This window comes from Xyrauchen texanus, chromosome 3 (assembly GCF_025860055.1).
Source record: "Xyrauchen texanus isolate HMW12.3.18 chromosome 3, RBS_HiC_50CHRs, whole genome shotgun sequence".
In the NCBI taxonomy this organism is placed as follows: Eukaryota; Metazoa; Chordata; class Actinopteri; order Cypriniformes; family Catostomidae; genus Xyrauchen; species Xyrauchen texanus.
Window position 1 is genome coordinate 30,884,770 of NC_068278.1, and position 16,682 is coordinate 30,901,451.

General features: G+C 36.4%; 1 protein-coding gene across 4 annotated transcripts in view; it reads right to left on the bottom strand.

Moving 5' to 3' along the window:
- LOC127630466 (kelch-like protein 13) overlaps positions 1-16,682 on the bottom strand; it is a 103,169-nt gene that overhangs the window by 81,241 nt on the left and 5,246 nt on the right. For 2 of the 4 annotated variants that reach the window (XM_052108061.1, XM_052108025.1), the window contains one exon: positions 5,714-5,793. In XM_052108061.1, the coding sequence (XP_051964021.1) occupies positions 5,714-5,766 (53 nt within the window). In that variant the 5' untranslated portion in view covers positions 5,767-5,793. Of the gene's footprint in view, positions 1-5,701; positions 5,794-16,682 lie in introns of those variants that run through there. The other 2 variants (XM_052108053.1, XM_052108016.1) reach the window with 2 other exon arrangements.

Below are 16,682 nucleotides of genomic sequence, written 5' to 3' on the forward strand. Positions count from 1 at the left end.
ATAAAAGAATGGATAATAATGTACTGTTTAAAATGGCAGTACTCTGCACTAAGGGGTGGGTGAAATTACAGTGTTGCCAGATCTCACAAAAGAAACAAGCAACCTGGTCTGGGATAAAAAGCCCCAAATAAGCCACCGGCCTCACCAAAATAAGCGCACACACACACACAAAAAGAATCCATTAAATGATTTCAGGTGTGGTGGATTTATCAGCATACAAATCGTAACAAGCACACATTAACAGTCAAGTATAATTTTTATTACAGATCTGCTTCTCATTCAAAACCCAGCACTTAACCTCTAATAATATTTTCCTTGTATCTGGATTAGCCATGCATGAATATGTGGTATTTATACATAGTTGTTAAAAAGGTCTTTATTAACAAAATACTACATTCACAACAGAGAATTAGGCAAATAAATGTGAGATGCAGAAGTTTCATTCTAAATCAAAGCATTTTTTTGGCAACATGAATTGGTGTAGTTCCAAAAATGTATTGTGATAAACCTTTTGGCCTTTAGTTTCATGAAAATAGTATTAGAACAAAATTAACCAGTTACCAGCATTTAAAAATAAAGTTTTCATTCCGGAACAATTGAAAACCACTTTGATTCGGTTTCAGTTAAGTTCTGCTAAAATTTTGTTTGTTTTCTTTGAATTCTGATTTGGGCTACATTGAGCTGCAGTTTGAATGTAGCAAAAGAGTGAGAGGAAAGCTCACTGATAATAATCTCATATGAATCTTCATTATCATCAGCATATTTGATGACCCATAAACATGAAATTAATAAACACAAAAGACAGTCAAACACAACATCTCAAAGGCCATCAGCTAGATATTCTTTGCAATCTCTGTGCCATATTAACCTGACCTCTTTAGAAAGAACACTATGGCATCCAAGCCCGAAATGGGAGTTGGTATATGTGTGCAGCAAAAACATTCCCATGATCAATGCTGTGTAGTGTCATCCCACCTCAGTGATCACAGTTACTAATAGTTACTATATTGGTTTTTAGTGAATTCCTGGCACTGACATGACATAAATTAATAAGCTTATATTCATACTAATTTAAGTGCAGCTTCCATTATTCCTCAAATGCTTGTGATGCCATTAGAGCTAAAAGCACAAAAGTTATGTGAGATCAGCAGTAACACTTTCTGTTTAGACTCTCCTACAGGAAACTGCTGCCATGGCGACATCTACAAGCATGCAACAGATGGACAAGGGTTCTAAAACAGCTTAAAGGGAAGATCTGAGTTCCAGGAGAGTGTGCGGTGTGAACTAAGTGAGAGAAATCAACAATAATATATAAAACAAAACAAAAAAATATTCTGAGAATTACGCATTTGAAATTTAATAACAAAATTATATCAAATTAAATTGAGTAAGCTTACATATTAACCTTTTTTTTTACGTTTTATTAATGACATTTTTTTATTAAACATTACACTAAAGATGTCAAAAGTACCGGTACTTCAGTACCAAGTCTATATTCAAATAAAAAAATCTAATGATACCGGTGTTTTTGCAGTACCGATACAACCGAGAACCGGCTCAATTAGATCCCTGGGTGCTGTCTGACTGCCACAAGACTGCTTTCAAATGCTCACACACAAATTTGCCACTCAGGGGAAAAAGTAGAATGCATAATTAATCAAATTAAAATAGTGATATATCCTAGTATAATTATTAAACCACAAAAGGATGTGAATTAATTAATTTACTGTCTGCATGTGCTGCATTCTTACAGTGAATGTGTAAAGCCGCTCATATGCTAATAACACTACATTATAAGCATCACACGTGCTGTGCGTGTTGTAGTACATGACAGAACAGAGCGCTTATTCACAATTAATATATATTTATCCAATTAAATTATATATTATTGAGCTTAAAAAAATGATTGGCCATATAACCAACCGCTTTGATATGTGAAGCTGCTATCAAAAACTCACAGAACTAACAAGCTTTTACATAAAAGCCAGATTCAACTTGTAACAGAAATATAGTACTTCTTTATAGAAACATTTAATATGCACTGTTATAATAATAATAATAATTAATAAATAATCATCATTATTATACTTATGCATTATCTCACAAGCGAGAGAGCTGTTGTACTAAATAAATAATTATAGTGTGATGCTTTGTTATGCAGTACTTAATAAAACAAATACAAAAATAATAAAAATGTTGTGTTGAAAATTTATTTTCTTTTTTCATTAATTAATTAATGTGATTAAATTAAATGATTTAATTTTCTTAGGGCTGTACTAAAAAAACAGAAGCAATTTTTACTTAATTGAGAAACACAAAGAAAACATGCAATTGTTTTAATTTATTATTTACATCGATATTTTACTTTTTAAATAGGCTAAATGATTGTGTTCAATATTATATTACCCATTTTTGCTGTGGTATCTAAATTGGTGTACAGAATAATTAAATTTTGGTATCGTGACAACCCTACAATTACATTTTATGAAACTGCAATGTGTAAATAATAAAAGAAAAAAAAAAAAGAAAAAATATTATTTTAAGTGTATATACAGTATATCCACATTAACACACTGTGCTTTCAGACCAAGATCTAGCTGATGCATTTGAAAATGAAAACATTCTGACATAGAATGAGAGTAAAATGTGAAGGAAAATTAGTCTGCAAATAAAAACATAGATTGAAACAAAAAAGCAAATGAAAAAGAGAACAGCACACATAACTTTGTGCCCAAATATGTTTGTTTTAATTGTGACCAGTATATCTATTGTTTTATCATTTAAAACCTAACAAAATGTATCTTTTGTCAAATGTTTTGCTTAGAAAATGTGCTTAAGCTTTTGTTCTTAAAAAATAAATGCCACTTGGTTTAAGCGTGGCTTAAGTGACCAAATACATTTTGGGCCAGTTAACATGCCTAAAAAAAGAAGAAAAAAAGTGACATAAGAAAGACTGTTTATGGCCACATAAATCATAAATAATTTATCCAACAGAATACTGAAATAGCCCTGTCAATACTGTCCTACACACCAGCTGCAGTCTTAGTCCGATGATCTCAAGGGTCTGAGTCATCACTTTAAACACAAATCTACATGCCCACACGGACAGCCCTCAAGTGTCAACCTGGCATTTGAAGACACAAAACGAGACAGTGTGTATAACATTTCAACTGGCAGCAGTTTGGCTCAGATCAGTCCAGTGGTTTTCACATGCACTTTTGTATTTCTTCTACATAATATACATAATCCACCAGCCATCATGCTTTTGTTGCACTCACTACAGGAGCTGTGATAGAGCATTGTGGTTTAATTGAGTGTTTAGTGTTTATAGTGATCAGAGCTCATGCTGTAATCTGCTGTGATTTATACATCACAGGAGGCAGATAATCATGTCTGACTGTAGAGTGCAGATAACACAAATCTCAAATTTACACAGTCATCTGCCTGCAGAGCCACATGATTCTTTCATCTGTATGTGAGAGGTAGACTGTGTGTACAATTAGTAAAAGAGTGTACAAATGTAATTGGTGTATGGTATGTTAGGGTGTAACGGAAGAAAAAAAGAACAGTATTGTTCGTTCTGCAGTATTTTTCATTCTGAATCGATGAATTGGTGTTAGAGAAAAAACTAAACAAATGCAACAATTAATTAAACACAGAAGCAAATATAAATCCTAAATGATTCACAGAAAAAAGAGTATTTCTGATTGGCTAAAAGACAGTACATACAGTTGAAGTCAGAAGTTTACATACAACTCAGCCAAATACATTTCAACTCCGTTTTTCACAATTCCTGACATATAATCACAGAAAATATTCCCTGTCTTAGATCAGTTAGGATCTCCACTTGATGTCAGAATAATAGTAGAGAGAATTATCTATTTCAGATTTTATTTCTTTCATCAGTGGGTGAGAAGTTTACATATACTTTGTTATTGTCATTGCCTTTAAATTGTGTAACTTGGGTCAAATATTTTGGGTACCATTCAAGCTTCTCACAATAAGTTGCTGGAATTTTGGCCCATTCCTCCAGACAGAACTGGTGTAACGGAGTCAGGTTTGAAGTCCTCCTTGCTCGTACATGCTTTTTCAGATTGAGGTCAGGGCTTTGTGACAGCCGCTCAATACTTTGACTTTGTTGTCCTTTTCCACAACTTTGGAGGTATGCTTGGGGTCATTGTCCATTTGGAAGACCCATTTAAGACCAAACTTTAACTTCCTGGCTGATGTCTTGAGATGTTGCTTCAATATATCCACCTAATTGTACTTCCTCATGATACCATATTTTTTTGTGATTCGCACCATTCCCTCCTGCAGCAAACTACCCCCACAATATGATGCATGCTTCATGGTTGGGATGGTGATCCTCAGCTTGCAAGCCTCACCCTTTTTTTTCTCCAAGCATAACGATGTTCATTAAACAAAAATTTAACGGTTTGGCCATAATCAGACCGGAGAGCATTTCTCCAAAAAGTAAGATCGTTGTCCCCATGCGCACTTGCAACTGTAGTCTGGCTTTTTTATGGCGGTTTTGGAGCAGTGGCTTCCTCCTTGCTGAGCAGCCTTTAGGTTATGTCGATATAGGACTTGTTTTACAGTGGATATAGACACTTGTCTACCTGTTTCCTCCAGCATCTTCACAAGATCCTTTACTGTTGTTCTTTGCGGTTTTCACACCAAACTATGTTAATCTCTAGGAGACAGAATGCATAATTTTCCTGAGCGGTATGATGGCTGCATGGCCCCATGGTGTTTATACTTGCGTACTATTTTTTGGTACAGATTAATGTGGTACCTTCAGGCCTTCGGAAATTGCTCCCAAGGATGAACCAGACTGGTGGATGAAGGTCCACAATTATTTTTTTAAGACTTAAAGGCTGATTTCTTTTAATTTTCCCATGATGTCAAGCAAAGAGGCACTACGTTAGAAGGTAGGCCTTAAAATACATCCACAGGTTCACCTCCAATTCAGTACACCTCCTAGCAGAAGCTAGCTAATTGCCTAAAGGCTTGACATCATTTACTGGAATTTTCCAGAAGCTGCTTAAAGGCACAATTAACTTAGAGTATGTAAACTTCTGACCCACTGGAACTGTGATATAGTCAATTAATAGTGAAACAACCGGTCTGTAAAGAACTGTTGGAAAAATTACTCATGTCACGCACAAAGTAGATGTCCTAAACAACATGCCAAAACTATAGTTTGCTAAAATGAAATCTGTGTAGTGCTTAATAAATTTGTTTTAATGACTTCAACCTAAGTGTATGTAAACTTCTGACTTCAACTGTACAGTATGTGCATATGTGAACATGTGAATAAGCTTATATAAAACTGAAGAGCAAAGTTAAAGTGCATCAGGTAGCATGTTTAGTAACGTTATTTCACATTACAAAGAACCTGATGTGGATTGGGATCCAAAATAATAAGATTTAGTTTGAGTAACTACCAGAGACAACCATGTAACACACTGCAGGACAGATGCCACATTTTTAGTATCCTCTATGATGACAACTTAGACGAGACTGGTGGACTGTAACGTTTTCAAGGCAGACAACAAATAGGCAAAGCAAACCACGGGGAGGGCACCTTAACAGGAGAGATAAGGTAAATGGGAACACATGTGTCTCGGCACTTGGAGGAAGTGTAGAAAATGCGTGAGGTGCGAGTTTTTGTGTATATAAATAAAAGGAGATGACATACATTGCACAGTACCTGTCGTGTAGTCCGATGGACATGGTGTCTCCTCCACGCACAGGGTGGTCCATGCCCGGGCACAAAACCCCAGAACACCTCTGTAAAATTGGCAGAAAGAGAACGACATCATGAGTTACGTAGATCATGAAAAAAGGGAAGAAATCTGGTCTAAAGAAATAGTTCACCCAAAAATGAAAATTTTCTCATTATTTACCACAGACCTGTATGATTTTCGTTCATGGAACACATAAAGAGAAATGTTAAAAATGTAGCAAACTGATCACTTTATTCCACAAAGACTATTTGTATAGTGTTTTTGCATTCTTTGTGAAACTAGAAAGACGCCGTCTCTGTTTATTTTAATTGCATTGAAAAAAAGTGAACAGTTCATTCTTCAGAATGAAAGTCATAGGATTGGAACAACATGAGGTCGAGTAAAAGATGACAGAGCTTTTATTTTTGGGTGAACTATTCCTTTAAAGTGCTTATATTTTCAGCTAATTAACTGATTGGCTTAAAGGAATATTTAACCCAAAAACAAAAATGCTTTCTTCATTTACTCAAACGCTTTCCATCCCAGATTTGTATGAGTTTATTTCTACTGCAGAACACAAACAAAATTTTTTAGAAGAATATCTCATCTCTTTAGGTCCTTTCAGTGCAAGTGAATGGTGGCCAGAACTTTGAAGGGCCAAAAAGCATATCTAAGCAAAGGCAGCATAAAGTAATCCATATGACTCCCCTGGTTAAATCCACATCATCAGAAGCGATATGATGGGTGTGGGTGAGAAACAGAACAATATAAATATATGTTTTACTATAAATTTCCACATTCACTTTCACATTTTTCTTCTTTTGTTTTTGGTGATTCACATTCTTTGTGCATATCACCACCTATTGGGCAGGGAGGACAATTTATAGTAAAAAATGACTTAAATAATAATTTGTTTCTCACCCACACCTGTCATATAGCTTCTGAAGACATGGATATAACCACTGGAGACTTATTTTACTTTTATGCTGCTTTTAAATACTTTTTGGACCTTCAAATTTCTGGTCACCATTCACTTGCATTGAAAGGACCTAAAGAGCTGAGATTATCTTCAAAAATCTTCATTTGTGTTAAGCAGAAGACACACATCTGGGTAGGCATGAGGGTAAGTTTTTTAGGTGAATGATAACTTTAAGCAGAGACTTGTTTATTGGAAGTGTTTTCTAGATCAGTTGCATTTCTTTCATATTCCAAACGTTCTCTGTCTCTGTGCATTTGTGGAGGAAGAACAGCATACAGCATTTCAATTAATATTTAGCTGCTCATGTTTTGGGGTGTTGTCTACCCCCACCCCATTCTCTGCAACTGATTATCAGGTGAGAGAAGCAAGAGTTAAATGATCACACAGTATAGATGTTATCATCATCATCTTCATCAACCAACTGATAAATTCATAATTCCTATCAGCTTTTTTAGCAGCAGACCCTGAATCTACAAGCACACTCGCTATAGCTTATTAATATTATGCCCTTACCCAAACCCCTTATCTAAACCTATGATCAGTAAAGTGTGTAAACATGACAGGAAGCTGTTGTGTGTGACAGAAGTAATTGAGTCACAAGTAATTGTCTTGTATTTGATGGAAACTATGTCCAGCAATGTCATTGGCTGTTGTGAATGTCGTACAAATTCATGCAAGTGCAGTCGTACGATATCATACGAATTACCCAAATTTAGAAAAGTTGTATACGATTTTGCCTTGAGTGTGTAGACCAAGTACAGCTCACTCTCATGATGGGTCTACAAAAAGACTGATAAAAGAAAGTACAGGATCTGTACACAAGTCAGACCTTCAAGTAAAATATATAGTTATTTAAATTAATCATGATCTTCATTTGAACGTTCGCGAGATTGATTCTTATATCCAAGATCGGTCTTTTACTTTAGGTTTACTTCAGTATTAGTTGTGTTGATAGTTATATAGTTATATAAATAGCAATTTAACAGCATAGTTTTCATTAATATAATGAAAATTTTTCCCTATACACAATTTTCCTGACTAGTGGGCGCCGCCATGATGATTCCAATTCCTCATGGACTTTTTTGTAAATCCAGTCTCCATAAGAAGTGCTTTAAAAAACTACCAATAAAAAATTTGATCCAGACAGAGAACAACAACCATTTTAAGTGTTAATTGGAGTAAAATTAGTTGGGCTATCATAACAACTCGAAGTAGGTAATGATATCAACGTAACTCACTCCAGTTCATAGTAAACTTTGACAGTTGAGGACAGTCAAAGAACAGTCATCTGAAATATCGGCACTATGGAGCCACATGCTTTTTTTTTTTACCATTTTTACAAATTAATTTAATACACTAAACATCATATTATTAACGAAGAACATACGCTGATGTGAGTTAATACAATAGAGACTGGAAAACAAAACAGGCTTCAGTTATCGTGAATTGTTCTGTGAATCAAGCATTTACTGAGAGAGAATTTCTTTCATTATAACTGAAATATACTCAAATTAATCGGAACAGAATAGTGAATCGGAATCAAATCAAATCAGACAGGGAAATATATATTGTTACCCAGCCTTAAGATTCAGCTTGAAAATAAAATAGCCACGAGCTTGAAAACATAATGAAGCAAAACAAAAACAAATTATAATGAAGCAATAATTCAACTAAGCAAGTTTCAATCCTAGACTTAAAGGTTAATAGTGTAATTTTTCCTGCTAAATATGCCAGTCAACTATAAGTAAACAATTTTTTAGTTGATTTCCCTGAAAGGTGTATCAAAACATTGATCTGCTTCTTTGAGCATCCTGTCAAGCACATCATAACAACATTGGCTCAACCAATGGCATGAGTTTGGGATGGGACTATCTGTTTGGTCGGTAATGGCAGATGTGGGTAAACCTGTGAAAACAATTCTTATTGTTGCAATTGTATTTGGTGCAAAATAAAGGACACCCATCGTTTTTAAAAAGCATTATGAAACTTCATCTTCCTCTCTACATCAACTCTGTTGATGCTTGAGAGAGCTCTAAGTGCAGGGCATGTGCCTCACCAAAGAAAGAATTTCACTTCTTCAATGGGTTGCAATTTTTCTTCATTTTCTTGGTAACCACTGTGTCTTAGCAACTGACAGGGGTCATGGAAGGACAAAGGATAAGCTGTTATAAACTACCTGAACCTTACAACTTTAAGAAATACTCAGATTAAGCATTTCATAATGTAAATCAGAACCAAAAGTTTGACATGCTCTTAAATTTAGCAACCATCCACCCTATAAACTTTTGAAAAAAGTTAATTAAATTCAACGTTAAAGTCCATAGTCACTCTCACCTGACATATTTGTTAAAGTAATTTCATCTCTCTCTCTATTTCTATCTTTTTTGTAGGGATGCTCTGATCAGGATTTTTACAGCCGATACCGATCACTGATCTTCTGGTCACCTGATCGGCCGATACAGATCTCTTTCATTTCACCTTTTATCAGGATCTCTGTCATAACTGGCTATATGACATTTTTCTGCACACTGTCACTATTAATTGAATTTTCCTCTTCCCAGTAATATCACTTTGCCTAGTTTTTGCTGAAAAAGGCTTATTATATATATATATATATATATATATATATATATATATATATATATATATATATATATATATATATATATTTTAAAGAATTTTAAAGCAGTACATGCTAACAAATTATTCTCTATATTAAAGGGTAACTAAACACTTGCTCAGAGTCTGACTCCACCCACTAGAAATATTTGAAAATGCTGGAAAAGTGGGCAGACTCCGGCGGGATAGAGGGAACGAACCGAAGAGGGCTGAGCTGGGGGCACCTGAGACTCGTGAGTGACGGATTAATTGACAGCTGCTGTCAGACTCTATGTTATTATTATTCCTCACACGGTCGCAAGACGACATGTACATGAATCTGGCGTGGTGAGCTGGAACCTGCTTACGCCAGCTGTCACCGCTACATCACGAGCACCGCAACAGCCAATAGGAAAATTCAACTGCAGTAGCCACCGTTCAACCTGAAGAGGGCAGCACTCAGACGTTTTTACACCATATATTGTAGAATTAAAACACTTTATACACAAATGTCAAAAAAATTACTTGAATCAATGACCAGTACTAATAAAGCCCCATGCTTACAGATCATTAACTAAAAAAAGTTGGTTTAGGGTTTAGTTACCCTTTAACATAGATAATTAAGCTTAGTGTTAAACTGAAGACAGACTGATAAGCCATAGGTGCAATTAAACTTAATGTGACATTTCTGGTAATTGATTCACTGTCATTATTTCATATAATTATTATTATTCTATTTTGTTTCCATTTTATTTTTGCAATATATTTAATACATTATATGGAATTTTAATATCAAATAAAGAACAAAATCCTGCCTTTTCATTTATTTGGATGATTGTTATAAGTAAATTTTTCACTTGTTGCTGCTGGACCTTTATTGAGGGGAACACGCCATCACTCATGTTATGAGAGAAAAAAAAACAGAGAAAGAGTGCAAGATTCTGGACTCTATGGGTGCTATCATTGTTAATGCTGGAGATATTTAATAAACATTAAATTACACCATATCTTGTAAATCACTATATTACTGAGATGCTTATGCCTAGCAGAGACTGAGAAGCTGCAGCCATGAACGATAATGAGGACCGTGTTACAGCTCGCACTGTTTTCCCTATGCCTTATTTTGATATTGATATCGCTTGTCTATATGTGTATAGTACACAAATTTTTCATATTTGCCATACCTCTCCGACTGCATTGTTCTTAACTGCTGAATCAATTTTGTTGTCTTAAAACACTATCCCAGTATTTCCCACATTCCATGATGCCATGACAGTGCTGCTGAAGTCTTTAAGTAGCTGCGCATCTTTAGCAACATGAGCGATCAGTTTCAGAACCAAAATCAGCTTTATTGCCAAGTATGCTTACACATACAAGGAATCTGTCTTGGTGACAGGAGCTTCCAGTCCACAACAATAAAAAAACAGCAACTAGAAATAGATAACAATACAAAATTAGAAAATATTTAATAAATAAAATAAAAACTGAATAGAAAATAAAGTATATATAAAATACATAATATAAGACTAATATATATATATGTATACACACACACACACACATTAGAGGTCGACCAATTAATCGGCCGATTTTTTACATTTTTTAACATAATCGGCATCGGCCAATATCCAAGTACATCAAGTCGATTATTAGGCAGGCGCATCTGTGGGCAGCCTAGTGTTGTTGTGGAACACGTGTTCGACGCACGCTGCCCCTAGAGTCATTTTCCAGCAGAGTGAGCAGACCTCATCCAGTGCCTAAGGAAGGAGCTAAGTTCCTTGGAGAAAACGGTATGGATTAAATTTGTATAACTCCTTAATATTTAAATAAAAACTTTTGATATGTTACTGCCAACTTCGAGAAAAAACGCGACATGACATTCGGCTCCTTTGGATATTGATAGCATAGTTGAAGTTGCATTATCACAGCAGAAGGGTTGCTATCATGTCACAATAAGGAAGCAAGAATTTTGCAATTACAGACAGTGAATATGAGACATTTATTTGTTCTGTTTGTGTGTCTTATATTTGAGAGGGTTGTCACTCAATGCAGAGAAATAAGTAATAAAAAGATACCAACGCACTATAGGCTATCGAAGGACTGGCTTTGGTAAGCTCGGACGTTACCGGTTCTGCAGTCGGTACTGGAGAAATTAAGAAAATACATTTATTATTGCTATAAAGAGAAAGTTATTTTATCTCGCCAGCCATTTCTATGTATAATAATAATTCTATGAAACCATTTGTCTGTGATGCAATTTAGCTATTCGCAGTCAGAGGGAGAGAGAGAGAGCGCGCGAGAGATCTCGCGCACAGCGAGCCCTGCTTAATGAGTGACAGAACTAAACATTCAAACGTAGCCTGGTTTAGATCTGTGATTATTAGTCTGATTTTATTTTAGTTTTCACCTTCCAAAGATTATAAAAAGAATATTTATACATAAGCCGCATTCTGTCTAGCACAACTTCCCTTCACAGCGGTGCACTGACATTTCTCCCTAAAACTCAAACTTGACGTCAGAATCAGCACGATTGGTGATTGTTGTCAAATGCAGTCTAGCTACTGTTGCTAAATTGCGGGAGGCGTTTAATAATAAAAAGAGCGCAAGAGATACCGTTCCCAAGGCGGCGCGTACTCCGAAACACACCCCACGCAACGAGACAAGCAAACTATAGGCTACTTTGGTTTCATGTGCGTGTCTAAACGATCAACTATACACAAAAATATGTCAAAACGACCGGCTTGGAGATTCACTTAAACACAGTTTATGTCTTAAATGGACATAGTTATGGAAATAGTTGGGAGAAAATATGGCGCATCAGGAGTCTATTAGACTTGGTCTTAAAGGGGAAGCATCCTAATAAACATGCTGACGATTGAGCCATTACTGCGAATCAAACAACAAAAGGCAAAGAGAAAATCACTTACAGCTCTTGAATGAATAACTTCTGCATTAATCTATCTATGATAAATTATGCAGTGTTATTTTACAATTGATTACTTAACTAGATTTCTTTTTAGACCACACCTGAACAGTAATGTTAGTAGACCTTTCTGAAATTAAATCACTGTGCCTATATAACGTTTATCTTTGTGTAATTGTTTATCTTTGTTTAATATATATATATATATATATATATATATATATATATATATATTATTACCGTTAAGAATACCGTTAAAGTACCGGATCGATAAGCAGTATCGGTAAGAGTAATAATACCATTAAAACTTAACGATACCCATCCCTAGTTATGCCTGTGCTTCTCTTGGATGATCTGAATATTGGATTATGTGTCTGGATTGCCCCTTAATTAAAGCTGCATTTGGATCTCAACCTCGTGTCTCGGAGCAGTTCGTAACACCTGCTTTGTTTATTTAATATATTTGTTATACATTATTTATACAATATGTTTTTACTTTATACATTTTTAATTTAAGTCTACAAGTGCAGTTTGGTCAAGTGTTCAATAAATGTATTTCTTGAGAAATTTTGTCTATCTTAAGTAATTATTTGTGTTACATTTTATCTTTCAAATAAAAGGTTAAAATAAGAGGTTAAAAACAAGCACATATCGGCCAAATATCTGACAAAATAAATCGGCAGCATTAATCGGCCGACCCGGATTTCAAAAGATCAGCATCGGCCTGAAAAAACCAATATCAGTCGACCTCTAATACACATACATATATACAATCACCTAAAGGATTATTAGGAACACCATACTAGGGTTGGGCGATGTCCCCTACATTGGCAGTTGACGATGTTGACAGTAAAACATCACGATGGGAGATGATATCGTCGGGGGGGGGGGTTATAATTTCATATAATTTTCAAAAATTATGGGAAAAATTATAATTTTGTTATTTTACTAACCCAACTAATGACTCGGCGCTTTATCAGTAGGTTGCACGACATGTGAAGCATTTTTTTTTTAGCTTTCACTTAAGAAGAGTTGTGCACTATTTATTTTAATATATATATTTACATAAATACTATTTTCCACTTAAAAACTATAATTTCGTTATTTTACTCACTGATGAGCAAAAGGTCGAGGCAGAAATGACCATGTACCTGAAGGAAATGGCCATTGATGGGGAAGAGGACCCGCTGACTTGGTGGAAAACGAACGACAAGGTTTCCATTCATGGCAAGATTAGCACGGAAATATCTGTGCATATGTGCTACCAGTACTCCATCAGAGTGGGTCTTCAGCACAGCGGGTAGTGTAGTTACTCCAATCCGCAGCTTATTAAAACCAGATAAAGTGAATATGTTGGTATTTCTGGCCAGAAACATCGAAATTTAAACATGGTCTATGGTGAAAGATATTAGACTTCTTTACGCATTTTTCGCCATCCGCTATGGAGCTATTCGATTTTGCATATTATTTTTTAAACGTTCATTTGTGTAGTTCATATGACCACTTTACAATATTTCAATAACATAATTTATTTTGTAGCCTGTGCTGAAGTTAATTGTGCTGCTAATTATAAGTGAAATGTTAATGCCAAGTTTCGGTCTGAGTGTTGTTCCCTTTTTCTTGTTCTTTGTTGTTCTTCTATGTTTTAATAAATGTGTGTTATTCATATTCACCTTGTTTCTTTCATTTGATTTGACATTATGGATTTATGGCCAAGGAAATGTTTCTTTAAAAGTATTAACCAGACAAAAGGTATTTGACGTTCGCTGGTCTGGGTTGATCTTAAACTGCCGCTTCAGTGCATACAAGAGCTATGTGACAATGAGCAAGATTTTCTGAGACACTACAACTACTAATAATTAATTAATAAATAAAGGCTATTTTCTTGTAGCCTACAACATAAAATATTTTAATCTAAATGTACAGTGTAAGACATGTAAAAAAAAGACAAGAAGCTAACACTGTCAATATCAATATTTGTGTAGCCTGCCTGACACGGTATTTTCACAGACTAACACGTCACGTCTCTGGCATATACTACAGTATTTAAAATAGCATATATGCATTAGTTATATTCTCAATTTAATTTACAGAGCAATCCCTGCAAAGTTTTTAGGTTAACTATAGAAGAGACTAGGATTAGTGAGTCACACTAGCAAAACTCGCAAAAGGGGGCGTGGCATCACGATGGTGGCTCTACATCGTGATGTTGGCCAGCCATCACGATGAACGATGATATTGTCCATCGGCACAAACCTACACCATACTAATACTGTGTTTGACCCCCTTTCGCCTTCAGAACTGCCTTAATTTTATGTGGAATTGATTCAACAAGGTGCTGAAAGCATTCTTTAGAAATGTTGGCCCATATTGATAGGCTAGCATCTTGCAGTTGATGGAGATTTGTGGGATGCACATCCAGGGCACGAAGCTCCCGTTCCACCACATCCCAAGATGCTCTATTGGGTTGAGATCTGGTGACTGTGGGGGCCATTTTAGTACAGTGAACTCATTGTCATGTTCAAGAAACCAATTTGAAATGATTCAAGCTTTGTGACATGGTGCATTATCCTGCTGGAAGTAGCCATCAGACGATGGGTACATGGTGGCCATAAAGGGATGGACATGGTCAGAAACAATGCTCAGGTAGGCCGTGGCATTTAAACGATGCCCAATTGACACTAAGGGGCCTAAAGTGTGCCAAGAAAACATCCCCCACACCATTACACCACCACCACCAGCCTGCACAGTGGTAACAAAGCATGATGGATCCATGTTCTCATTCTGTTTACGCCAAATTCTGACTCTACCATCTGAATGTCTCAACAGATATCGAGACTCATCAGACCAGGCAACATTTTTCCAGTCTTCAACTGTCCAATTTTGGTGAGCTCTTGCAAATTGTAGCCTCTTTTTCCTATTTGAAGTGGAGATGAGTGGTACCCGGTGGGGTCTTCTGCTGTTGTAGCCCATCCGCCTCAAGGTTGTGCGTGCTGTGGCTTCACAAATGCTTTGCTGCATACCTCGGTTGTAACGAGTGGTTATTTCAGGCAAAGTTGCTCTTCTATCAGCTTGAATCAGTTGGCCCATTCTCCTCTGACCTCTAGCATCAACAAGGCATTTTCGCCCACAGGACTGCCGCATACTGGATGTTTTTCCCTTTTCACACCATTCTTTGTAAACCCTAGAAATGGTTGTGTATGACAATCCCAGTAACTGAGCAGATTGTGAAATACTCAGACCAGCCCGTCTGGCACCAACAACCATGCCACGCTCAAAATTGCTTAAATCACCTTTCTTTCCCATTCTGACATTCAGTTTGGAGTTCAGGAGATTGTCTTGACCAGGACCACACCCCTAAATGCATTGAAGCAACTGCCATGTGACTGGTTGATTAGATAATTGCATTAATGAGAAATTGAACAGGTGTTCCTAATAATCCTTTAGGTGAGTGTATACACATACATGCATATATACACATATACATTCACACACATATGTAGTGCAAAACTAAATGCAAATATGTTATATGTTATGAAAGGTAATGTAATGACAGAAGTGGTTGGATGTGTTGGATAAATATAAAAAGACTAGACTGTGAATTGCACATAATTATTGCTCAATGGGGTAGTTTTAACTGTTCATGCGATGGATTGCCTGAGGGAAAAAACAGTTCCTGTGCCTGACGGTTCTGATGCTCAGAGCTCTGAAGCATCGGCCAGAAGGCAACCGTTCAAAAAGGTAGTGGGCAGAGTGAGTGGGGTCCAGAGTGATTTTTCCAGCTTTTTCCCTCACTCTGGAAGTGTATAGTTCTTGAAGGGAGGGCAGGGGGCAACCAATAATCCTCTCAGCAGTCCAAGCTGTCCTTTGTAATCTTCTGATTAATCGTAGCTGAACCAAACCAGACAGTTATTGAAGAGCAGAGGACAGACTCAATGACTGCTGAGTAGAACTGTATCAAGCAGCACCTGCGGCAGGTTGAACTTCCTCAACTGGCGAAGGAAGTACAACCTCTGCTGGGCCTTTTTCACAATGGAGTCAAAGTGGGTCTCCCACTTCACATCCTGTGAGATGATAGAGCACAAGAACTTGAATGACTCCACTACTGCCACAGTACTGTTTAGAATGGTGAGGGGGGTCAGTTTTGGGGTGCTCCTCCTAAAGTCCAAAATAATCTCCATCGTTTTGAGCATGTTCAGCTCCAGGTTGTTTTGACTGCACCAGATAGCCAACTGTTTAACCTCACTTCTGTATGCAGACTCAACGTCATCTTTTGAATTTCCCCTATCTCAAAAGCTCCTGCCTGTCCATCAGAAAGCTGATAATCCACTGACAGATAGACGTGGGAACAGAGAGCTGGTGTAGTTTAGTCTGGAGGGTAGCTGGGATGATGGTCTTGAAAGCTGAACAGAAGTCCACAAAAAGGATCCTTGTCATCTGGGCCCTGTGCTTT